The sequence below is a fragment of a genome, unplaced genomic scaffold, assembly GCF_019419815.1.
Source record: "Pyrus x bretschneideri cultivar Hongxiangsu unplaced genomic scaffold, Pyrus_bretschneideri_v1 Contig16, whole genome shotgun sequence".
Classification (NCBI taxonomy): domain Eukaryota; kingdom Viridiplantae; phylum Streptophyta; class Magnoliopsida; order Rosales; family Rosaceae; genus Pyrus; species Pyrus x bretschneideri.
Window position 1 is genome coordinate 41995 of NW_025999457.1, and position 11433 is coordinate 53427.

Here is an 11433-nt window from a genome sequence, read left to right on the forward strand (position 1 = left end):
AGGTAAAAGAGATCCCATTAAATGACAAACTTGACCACTAATTTTAAAAATGTAAGGACTTGATCCATCATTAATTGAGTTATCAACTTTTGCTCCCATAGAAGTAAATGAAAACATAGAGTTGTAAGCTCTAATATTTTCTCGGAAAGATAAACTTGTTTTACCTCCATTTGGATCAAGCAAGCAATCTAAAAATATTGGCGTTGGTTTTGGAGGTTCAAATTTAATTTTTCCTTCTTGACAACAAAGAGTGAAAACAGGTTGAATTTTTTTCCAACTTTGTTTGAGAGATTCTTTCAACCAAAAATCTGCACCGCAATGTACACACCTATAATTTTGATCACCCAAGTCCACATAATCTTTCACAACACCTACACAAAAACAAAAACAAAAACAAAACAAAACAAAACAAAAAAAAGAAAAAAAAAGAGAAGAAAAATAAATAAAAACAAAAGGAAAAGATTAGCAACAACATGTGATCAAACAAACCCTAAACATAAACATGAACACTACTAGAAATTTGGCTATAAGCCACCCTTTTCATTTGGTGGCTATTGTCAAGTGTTGCCACTCAAATTAGTGGCAAACCTCTATGGCCACCAAGCACCCACTAAACTAGAGAGTGTGGCCTATGTAGATGACTCTATTGTAACAATGGCTACCAATATTACATTGGTGGGTATGTGAATAGTACAACTGTTTTATATTTTATAATTATTTCTAAAATTCTCATTGTCCCTCTTATTAGTGGCTAGATTTGAGACTAACAATGCCACCCTAATTCACATTGGTGGCAAAGTTCAAAAATAATATTAAAAAAAAAAAGGATGCCCCTGGGGGCACCCAGATTTGAATATAATATTTTTCTTTTTTTTTTTGGTGAGGAAACAAATTGTAATATCTTTGATAGAAGAATATACTACAAATTTGCATAACTGATCTTTTATACAATTTTGAACAAATGTTGGGACTCAAACTTTGAAAAGTGTTTGAACACTCTGTTTCCAAAGAGCTTAAACATGTCATGCCAATCTTACATGTGAACTTCGCTACTGTTGAGAGAACTGACCCATTTAACTGCTGCATCAACGTTATTTTTCTGATCACAACCTACGGTCAAGGTTACAAGATACTTTGGCTTGACAAGTAAGTCCTACAAGTTCCACCTCAAAAAGAAAAGGCTAAGATTAGAGAACAGGTTTGAAAAAAATAATCCAATTCTTAAACAAAACAGGACGTGTTATTCATACTAAAGTTAAGAGCAGTAGATGCACACCTCACTGGGCAGACCCCATAGTCGGCGAAGATAGAAATCCGACTCAGATGCAATGATACCAGGCGCTAGGCTTTCTGTCCCTCGAGGATTAGTTGGAACCCAAATCTGCTTTCCTCTCAAAATGGATAGAAATCAGTGCCAGCGCAAATGAACAAATTATCCTATCCTACTCTCAATCTCCCAAACATCACCATCTAATGATCAAGGCAGCTACAAAACAGAAAATTAAAAAGTGAGTTCTAATTGAATTCATTTACATATACCCTACACCATTAAGACTTAGTAATAAACAAGAATGGAGTCGCGGCCTAAAATCAGCCAGTGCAGATGAACAAATTTCACCAGAGTAAATCCAACAAAATCACAAATCAATACAAGCATCTCTAAAGAATTCAAATAACCAAGAGATGGGTGAAGTGAGCCGATAAGAAACCAATCAGCAAAATTCAAATTCAACCTTAGCACAACACACACACGTACCAAATTCAGATTTGGAAAAACCCCGAATCTCTTAAAAGCCCACTACATTTTAAGATCGACTCCCAAAATTCAAAAACACAATCAACAAGCAATCAGTGAAACAATTAATCTGGTTCAAAAGAACTGCTTCCCACAACCACCTCGAAAATCAGCAAAATGAAAACAAAAATTTAAAGCTATTTCTCAAAATGTTAACTCCAAAAGTTATACAACTCCATTCTTCATACGTAATGCTCGAGTCAAGAATTGATGATTACAAATGCCAAAGTAAGTTGTCGACCCTTAATTAACAAAAATTGTAGTAGCTCTCAGCAGCTATTCTTACCCTTTTGCAGCAGCCTTCTATAGTACTCTCATTTTTCCTCAAGCATTTAGAGCGTCTAGCAAACATTTATCAACACTGATTCAGAGATAAATTTAATTGTATCAACCAACTCAAAGAATACATAAACACAACGAAGAATTGATGACTACAAAGTGTTAACATTTGCACATACATCAGAAAGGGCATTATCGCTTGGATTTATCCTTTAAGAAAACCGATGACAACTGTAACGTAAACTACCAAACACCAAATTAAATACACGAACATGACAACCCCAAACATAAACAAAATTCTATATGAATTCAAAATTGTGTTAGGGCAAAAGAACCCCAAACGTAAACAAAATCTCAAACCAATTAAAAAAAACACAGGCCAACACGTGCACTCATCTTTCCCTTTCCTTCCCCTCTTTTGTTACCCCCATTCCATTAACTCTCTTCCCTCAAAATTATATAAACAACAGCAGGAAAGATTAATTCGATAATGAAAAAAAAAATAACTTAAGAAAAAAAAACCCAATTACGCATCAACTTCATTTTTATATAAAAGAGATGAAATTATTGGAGATACAGAAGCTTGGTTAGAGTGCAAGAGCAAGACTGAATGAAATAATGAAACTTAAAAGAGAGATATTACATGGATCAATCGTCATCATACGAAACATGGAAACTGGTCGTGCAGCCCCACAACAGTTGTAGAACTTGGCAGCGTATGGTGGATTGTCGGGTCCCAATTCATAGTACCTTAAATTGAATACAGAAAAATAAAACATCAATCAAGTAAAGCTATCATTTCTAATTATCAAATATACCAACCCGTAGAAAATATAGAAGCGTAGTGATAACAGAGCAATTTCTCTCTCCCTCCCCTCAATATTTCCAGTCGACTGTGAAATCGAAAAATAGAACCCAAAATGCCCAACAAGCAGAAGCTCAAAGAAAAAAATAGAAAATAGAAAATAAAAAGGCATTAGAACAGGTAAAGTCATTGAATTTTACACAAAATTACAGAGATCAGAACTCACACACAAATTAATTTCAGGATCAAACACTAAAGTGCGAAACTTTACCTTTTCCCTTCTCAAACCGGACATCTTCGAGAGTTACCTTTTCCAAGTTGTCCTACATCCTCGAGCCTTTGTGTTCATATGTGCTTTCTCAATTTTAGTGTAAACCTACTCCAAATCGGCCAAAAAACCAAGATTGACTTGAATCTACTGCCGATGGGTCTTCATTGCTGCGACCCTATCCATGAACTTGTTGCAGTTTATTTTTGTCTTCTCCTCCCTCCCTCCGCCCTTCATCGAATGCCTATCTTTCTCTCTCCCTCGCCCACTATCTCTCTTACGCTCTATCAGCCGCATGCCTTCCCCTCACCAAATCCCACACTGAGCCGTCGATCCCATCGAAAGGGTTAGGGAGGAGGCGAGGAGTTGAGCTCAGGGAGGAGAGAGAGAGAGAGAGAGAGAGAGAGAGAGAGAGAGAACGGCTGGGTCGAAAATAGGGTTGTCCCACTTTGTATTTATTTGGGGGTGAAAGTAATGTAGAATAAGATTATTAAATGAGAAAAATAATATTTTTGACAGAAAAAAAAGGAGAAGAAGACTGAAAAAGAAATAAGAAAACAGGTCCCAAAGTTAAAAAAAACATGTAAAAAGTCTTTGGTGTCAAAAAATTTATAGTTTGACAGGTGTTATAAAGGTTAAAGCCACCAACAAAGGATGTTAGAAAGGTTAAAGCCACCAAAATTTGACAATGGTGACAATTTAATTCACAAATGCACAAAAAAATATTTTTAAGAAATAAAGCTATTTAACAGACACCAATCATTCGCGGAATCGCTCGACTTCATCACTGATCGAAGCAATAATGGCCAAGAGATGCGATTAGGGTCCAAGGCTCTGTCCTTCTATGGGTTTTGGCCTCTCTGTCTCCCTTTTGTATTTGACTTGCATTCGTAGATCCTGAGAAGCAATATATGTCCCAACTTTGAAAACAAAAATATTAACCAGCACCACTTCGGCGCCAACAAAATAAATAATGAAATAAAAAAGTAGAAGAAAAGTAATTTAAAGAAATAAAGTTAGTTAACAGACACCAATCATTGGTGGTTGATTTTTTACGGCCACTGATATCAGTGACATCCCATTGTAAAGCCACCAAAAAATAGTAAGAGTAGCAACTTTATATCTATGGCCACCAATTGCAAAGGGTGGGTAAAAAATGGTGTGTAATGAGCATAATTCTAGTAGTGGAAATAGCTGAATTTGAAACGCACCAGTCCTATTTTTTTGGAAAAATGCTTGACCCTTACTTATGAGAACACGATCTTGAGCACACGATGCTCTGTTTTCAATGTTATCTGACAAATTAACAATGTTTTTGCCTTTTTGATCACGTGTGTACACTTGTTTTTTAACAACGATTCTCAACCAACAAATTTTGCGAAAGAGTCGCGTTAACCGCATACGGAACAACATTTTCAAAGTCTTGTACACAATTCATTCTACACATTTTTTTGGACCGACTGTCAAAATTTAAAACCGCATTACAATCCATGTCATCAATATTTTGCTTTCGTTTTATACCACCTATTCTCCCATCATTTATAATTTTTTCAGCCATAATGAAAAATTAATAATCACAACTGATTATGAACCACCGGATTGCAAAACATATTTGAAAAAAAAAAACAATAAGAAAAAAACAAACAGTCAACAAAATAGTTAAACTATAAGAAACAGAACAAAACATTGCAATTATAAATGTAGACAACCAACCATATTACCACATTCATACAACTAAAAAGAAAAAAATCAAAACAACCAACCTCTTTGAAAGATCACTGGTTCCAAGCTTTCAATGTTTGATTACTTTAGCAGCAACCAAATTAATCTGAAATTAAAACAGACCCCATTAATTAAATCAACCTAAAACAGAAAACCAATACAAATTTACAGAGACAGAGAAGCCTACATTCACCCAATTGATAACCAAGATTGTAGATTATAATTATTTCTTTTACTCTGCTTTCTCTTCCCCATAACTTTCAGGAGGAAACCGTATCTTTTATAAGAAGTCAAGTTTTAACCTTAGAATGTGTGTGTGCACACGTATTTATCAATACTTAAATATATATTTATATATAAAGAGAGAGAAAGACAGAAAAAAAGACTAACACAGAAGATAGTTGGGAAATTTTATTGAAAATCAGATGTTTTCACCACATCCACTTTTACCCATAACGTTTTATGATCAATTCCATTAGAGCAAACGTCTCTTCTCTCATAGTTATAAGAATTAAACGATAACTTTCTACATACATAATTTAATACACCGTTAAAAATTAAAAATCTCATCAAAACACTAATCCAATTGCCTACACATATAAACACCTTATAAATTAATCATCGTCTTGACAATTATAAAAAAAACCAACTACATGATTAACAAAAGTAAAGCCTAAAAAGAAACACGGGACATACCGATCTATTATAAATTGCCACTTACATCAAAAACAAATGTTAATTTATTCAAAATCAATCATGGAAAAAAAATATATACAAAAGGAAGAAATAGACAATAAGCACGAATAAAAATTTTTGACATTATTAATCCATATTGCAAATCATAGGTCACAAATTGAAACCAAATGATATCATCCAACAATACCTTTTGTATTCTGTCTTTATATTGATTGCCAATAAAATTGTCTTTTTTTTTTTTTTTTTTTCTCTCTTTCTCACCCCTATGCAGTTCAAAAGTAGAACCACCAAGCCCTGTAATGAACCAAAATATTGTTCATAGCAAATTTCAAAAATTTAAATAGATTTAACCAATACATTCCTAAACCCATTTAATCTGAAAAATATAAAGAGAATCTTGTACATTACAAAATCAAATCAAATCATATAATTTGAAACATTTTATTCATACCTTTTTTTGTTTTGTCTTTATACCAATCACCAACAGCCTTTATATATTTTTAGTCAGTTTGTGAAGGTGAATTTTATCAAAAACCTGCAATCATAAAAATTAAAAAAAATTAATATCATAAAGATAGAAAGATTTGCAGCATTGAATATTTATAACACGAAGAGAATGACCACACAGAGATAAGATTGATCAACAAAGATACGTTTGTCTACTAAAATCCAATAAAATACATCCAGAAAACCTGTTCAGTTTTGACACTTCTTTGATCAACAGACTTTAAAAACAAATTCAAATGAACTAAACAAAAAAGAATAACAAAAGTTTATGTAAAAAAAAAAAGAATTTAAACATATAAGACCATGCACCATGTTCAAGCAACAAAAATTTACAAAAAACATCATAGTAACCTTAAACAGAAAGAAAAATAAAAAGAAAACCACAATCGGTAACCCAAAAAAATGAAAATAAAATAAATAAATTTAAATTGGAAGACAATTCAGTTGCGTTCCTTTGGTGCTTAACATGGAACAACAATGGCCTCCGGCCTAAAAGAGCAGATTTCATACAAAAATACTAATAAATTTGAAGGAACCCATAAACAAAAATTGCAGGACAACTTAACTATTTAGCTTTACTTCTTAGGTCAGTTCATAAAACCTACTGACTACCCTAATTATGTATCACATCACCCAGAAACCGTGATTACACAGAAACCCATAAACCCTGATTACCCAGAAACCCATAAATCCTGATTACCCTATACTATACATCACAACTTCAAAGAAGCCCTTGAAGAACTGGTGCCCCATTTTCGCTAACCAATTAATAAAACTTAAACCCAAAACGCTATTGAGACTACGAAGTTCAAAGAAATCCAAATCTTCCAATTATCTAGTTCAATATTTCAACAAAAAATGTTGAAATAAGCAGATAGAGGTTAACAGAGAAGGAATTTTATTAACCCAAATCATAAACGCTAATAAACATGCAAAACTCACCTGGAAATGCCAGATTAGATCCCTAGAATCGGCGCAACTTGAATTAAAAATCGAGTTTGACTGCGTTCCAATTCGTTTGGGGGCAAAATTAGGGTTTGATTTCAGAGGAAGCAATGGATCCGGGTTTTCGTTCAGGCGAATAGGCGCAGAGACGTGGAAAAAGAGGATTATGTAGGGAATTGAGGGGCGAGATTGATCGCACCTGGAAGGCGAGATTTAGTAAGCCCGAGAACAGCAGAAGAGAAATCTGTGAGAAAGATGTGAGAAAGAAACGGAAAGCAAAAGAAAAATTGAGAACACACAGTCCAAAGAGAGGATCCATCGATGACAGACGCGTGGAAGCAATGGGCAAAAGTGGCATTTCGCTGCCCCAAAAACCAAAGAGAAGAACAACCGGAGGAAAAAGCCAGGGGCAAAATCGTTCGCCCACTGGTCATCCACAGTACCACTTCACTGAGTTTTAGTATATAGAGATATAATTTGGCAAGAAAAAGTGGATCATTTGGAGTTCCACTCAGTAATATGAAACCGTCTTTTTTTTTTAGTCTTAATTGAATGGCCATTCCTGCGAAAGATGATCCAAATCGTTAACCATTTGATTGTCATCACAATTTGAAAGGATTTTGTACTGCAGCGAGGTTCAAGCTCAATTCAATGACACTCACATTTATAAAACATATACTTCCTAGATACAGCTTTTATTTGGTCCTGAATTCTTGTTAGGACCTTCATGGTTAACCTTTCTGCTGAAGGGAAATGCCTGTTCACGCATTGGAAGGAAGGAACCATCACCTATTTGCCATAGTAACATTTCTAGGCGTTAGATTGAATAATTATGGGAGAATGTATCAACAGACAAAGGAGGGGAATGCAGGAGGTGAAAGGAGAAGTGCGTAAATCTTCCCTTGCTTGAAACCATTTGCTAGTCCTCATTCAAAAGTAAGTGGGCATTTGGAATGGACTCATGACTTGACAATAATAACCCCTGCCAAACCGTTGACCATCCTTGACAAACAATCCAACATCTTATCTTAGATTCAATTTTAACTGCTGAAAAATTAAAATAGAAACTGTTCTTGTGTTTTTCAACAAAAAAATAAAATCATCTTCATCATTTCCGTTTGGATGATGTTTGTGTCCTCCTCGTGGGAGACTTACTCATCTCTCTACTTATGATTAACGAACATTTTTGGTTCGATTGTCATAATCAGAACGGTTCGTTCTCTTTATCATCATCAAAATATCCCATTTACAAAAATCATTCAATTTAAAAATTGTTTAGTAATTCACACACGTTAAACCATTTAACGGTTTTGGTGACAAGTAGTATATTAATGACGAACCGTCTATTTGTTATATATATATATATAAATGGTTAAAAGATTTCTAAATTGAATAATTTTTTGCATATATGATTTTTAGATAATGATAAAGAGAATTAGCAGTTCTAATTAGAATATTCAAACGATAAAAGTATGCTAATCCTAAATAGAGACAAGCACTCAATAAGGGGACACAAACATTATCCTTTCTCTTTTTTTAAGAAAACAAACGAAAAGAAAAGACGGATCAGGATCCTCTCCTGATCTTTGTATAGGGATCTTCATGATCAAAAAGTGTGGGCCGTTGGATGAAAATCTAACGGCTACAAACAGGAGGTCCTATTAAAGTTATAATAATTATAGCCGTTGGATTTTCATTCAATGGCCCACACTTCTTGATCATGAGGATCTCCATACAAAAGATCTAGAGAGGATCTTGATCCGGTAAAAACGATCGAGGAGGGAAAGTGAAACAGTGAAAGCATTCACTTGTGCGTCTGCCTTGGGTTTGGCTATTTGTTGTAAAATTTTGAACATGAAAAAGGGTGCATGGCTGAGACCTGAAAGAGAGAGAGTCCAATCATCAACATTTTCGGATTGAAGATGTTATCCATGGAGTTTTAAGAGCATCCCACGTCAGCAGCATCATCTGCCAAATCAGCAAATCCATCCTATGAAATCATAGAAATGGATTGCACAGGTTCAATGCTAACCAATCAAAGACAGCAACAAAAATCCAACGTGGCAGGTCGACATCCACCAGATCAAGCATATAGTATATCCCTTCTCAGCCATTGCTTCTGAGTACTGAGATATAGAGAGGGTGTCCTGGCTGGGCAGGACGAAGCAAGTACTTGTAGCTGAGAATAGTTTTGAGTGCATCTGATATTCAAATGGCTTCTCTGGCAGCATCGACAGCGGCCGCCTCCCTCAGCGTGTCTGAAGTGCTCGGAAACAGCCTGGGCAACTTCAGCAGAGCAGCGAGGTCGGCCCCGTCAGCCACCACCCCAGCCACCTTCAAGACAGTCGCACTCTTCTCCAAGAAGAAGGCTGCGCCACCTCCCAAGGCCAAGGCTGTTGCTCCCGCCGATGAAGAGCTCTCCAAGTGGTATGGTAAGTGTATATCTAAATGTGTATACTTGCTCATCTTTAACATATGTCACACACTTGATGAAGAATGTAAGATAACATGTGGACTTAAACACATAAATGTAATTCACCCAGCTAATTAGAATTAGATTAATTCATTAGCTAATTATGTTCATGGTGGTATTCGTATTTCAGGTCCTGATAGAAGAATCTTCTTGCCATCGGGGCTCTTGGACAGATCAGAGATCCCAGAGTACTTGACTGGAGAAGTTCCTGGAGAGTAAGATAGTACTCTCTCTCTCTCTCTGTGGCTACTTAATTAATTACCAGATATCTAATCTAATCACGGATTGTCCATTCCGTTAATGCAGTTATGGATATGATCCTTTTGGGCTAGGCAAGAAGCCAGAAGACTTCAGCAAGTAATGCAAATCCTCTCTCATCTGTTTCTCCCATGCTTAATTTCTCCTTAATTCAGTTTAATAAGTTGATGAATGTCAATGCAGATACCAAGCATATGAGTTGATCCACGCTCGGTGGGCTATGCTTGGTGCAGCCGGATTCATCATTCCAGAGGCCTTCAACAAATTTGGCGCTAACTGCGGCCCTGAGGCTGTCTGGTTCAAGGTCATTCATTCGCATTTCATTTTCTTCTAAATTTTGCAATTCTTGCAACTTGCTAAGAGTAATTGGAGTAAAGTTCGAAAGATTGTTGACTCTTTTTGTACACATGATGAGGACATGAATGCAGACAGGAGCTCTACTCCTTGACGGGAACACATTGAATTACTTTGGTAAGAACATACCGATTAATCTTATCTTCGCTGTTGTTGCTGAGGTTGTTCTTCTTGGTGGAGCTGAATACTACAGACTCACAAATGGTTTGGTACGTACCTAGAATTCATTTTATTTTCTTATATCATTGTTTGTTATTGTCTGAACTAACAATTCTGAATATTAATTTGAAAAAGGTAATGCAACTTTAGAAAGTTAGTCCGACTATATTAGTGTACAAGGTAACTACAGCCTAGAAATAGTTCCAAACGTGCAAGTAGAACCATTGAGTTAAAACACTGGAACTTGGTTTTCCTCATGAAAATTCCGTAAACCTGAGGTCGAAGCCGAATGAGTTTAGCTCGATATAATTACGTATTTGCTGTTATAGATGTCCTTTTAACCAAAATAATAATTTAATTAAGGATGACAAATTGACAGTCTCATGACTGTTGTAGGAACTGGAGGACAAGCTTCACCCAGGTGGTCCTTTTGATCCACTGGGGCTCGCTAAGGATCCAGACCAGGCTGCATTGCTGAAGGTAAAGGAGATTAAGAACGGAAGACTTGCCATGTTTTCCATGCTTGGTTTCTTCCTGCAAGCGTATGTAACCGGAGAAGGCCCTGTTGAAAACCTATCAAAGCATCTGAGCGATCCCTTCGGCAACAACCTGCTGACTGTGATTGGTGGCTCTATCGAAAGAGCTCCAACCCTGTAATTTTATGTTTCCTTTTTGTCCTCCTCCAATCAAAATTGAAATGCATTGTATATCACATCCGGTACGAAGGCTTTTATGTTTTTAACCTTAATCCTTTAATGGAATTGCATTTATCTTTTCACTGTGTTTCGTACGCTCGTTGTTATAATAACTATTATGTCATTCATGTTGGGGTATTACATCATTCATGTTGGGGCTACGTCCACATTGGTGTTGATCCGAGTTCACCATGTAAATTAAGAGAGCTTCAATGTACATGGAGGCTCGATCTTTTTTTTTTTTCTTTGTTTTTTTTTTGAAAGCGACTATAAGGCTCCTCGAACCAGGAGTAGGGGTGCAACTTGGGTTGGGCCAATCCGAACCCGTCCATGACCAACCCGACTTTAAACCCAAACAAGTAGGTCTTTTTTAGTTATAATCCGTCCGAACCCAACCCATTCAACCCGTTCATTGATTGCGTTGAGTTGGGTTGGTCATTTGCCTGTCCATCCCCAACCCAACCAAACCCGACTAAC

The 11433-nt window shown here is 36.0% G+C and overlaps 2 protein-coding genes across 5 annotated transcripts; one reads left to right on the forward strand and one right to left on the reverse strand.

Moving 5' to 3' along the window:
• Positions 1 to 1367: 1367 nt before the first annotated feature.
• LOC125475678 lies at positions 1368 to 3144 on the reverse strand. Of its 4 annotated transcripts, none has more exons than XM_048580709.1 (3): positions 2897 to 3144; positions 2718 to 2824; positions 1368 to 1486 (listed from the first exon to the last, which is right to left on the reverse strand). In XM_048580709.1, exons 1-3 carry the CDS (start codon positions 3067 to 3069, stop codon positions 1464 to 1466), a joined length of 303 nt encoding a protein of 100 aa, XP_048436666.1. In that variant the 5' UTR covers positions 3070 to 3144; the 3' UTR covers positions 1368 to 1463. The 4 variants fall into 4 exon arrangements, with proteins under 4 accessions (XP_048436666.1, XP_048436668.1, XP_048436667.1 ...); XM_048580711.1 differs by lacking the exon at positions 1368 to 1486 and adding an exon at positions 1493 to 2136; XM_048580710.1 differs by lacking the exon at positions 1368 to 1486 and adding an exon at positions 1493 to 2156.
• A 6000-nt stretch (positions 3145 to 9144) lies between these two features.
• On the forward strand, positions 9145 to 11039 carry LOC103959998 (chlorophyll a-b binding protein CP26, chloroplastic-like). The gene is made up of 6 exons (XM_009372385.3): positions 9145 to 9449; positions 9621 to 9705; positions 9797 to 9847; positions 9932 to 10052; positions 10177 to 10311; positions 10658 to 11039. Exons 1-6 carry the CDS (start codon positions 9230 to 9232, stop codon positions 10916 to 10918), a joined length of 873 nt encoding a protein of 290 aa, XP_009370660.1. The 5' UTR covers positions 9145 to 9229; the 3' UTR covers positions 10919 to 11039.
• Positions 11040 to 11433: the final 394 nt, after the last annotated feature.

Coding starts and splice junctions, on each gene's coding strand:
- LOC125475678 (XM_048580708.1), bottom strand. CDS start 3,069: ATGACTTTACCTGTTCTAATGCCTTTTTATTTTCTATTTTCTATTTTT. Junction 2,825..2,896: donor CGCTTCTATATTTTCTACGG/GTTGGTATATTT, acceptor ATTCAATTTAAG/GTACTATGAATTGGGACCCG. Junction 2,306..2,717: donor TATGATGACGATTGATCCAT/GTAATATCTCTC, acceptor TTTACGTTACAG/TTGTCATCGGTTTTCTTAAA.
- LOC103959998 (XM_009372385.3), top strand. CDS start 9,230: ATGGCTTCTCTGGCAGCATCGACAGCGGCCGCCTCCCTCAGCGTGTCT. Junction 9,848..9,931: donor AAGCCAGAAGACTTCAGCAA/GTAATGCAAATC, acceptor ATGTCAATGCAG/ATACCAAGCATATGAGTTGA. Junction 10,053..10,176: donor CTGAGGCTGTCTGGTTCAAG/GTCATTCATTCG, acceptor ACATGAATGCAG/ACAGGAGCTCTACTCCTTGA.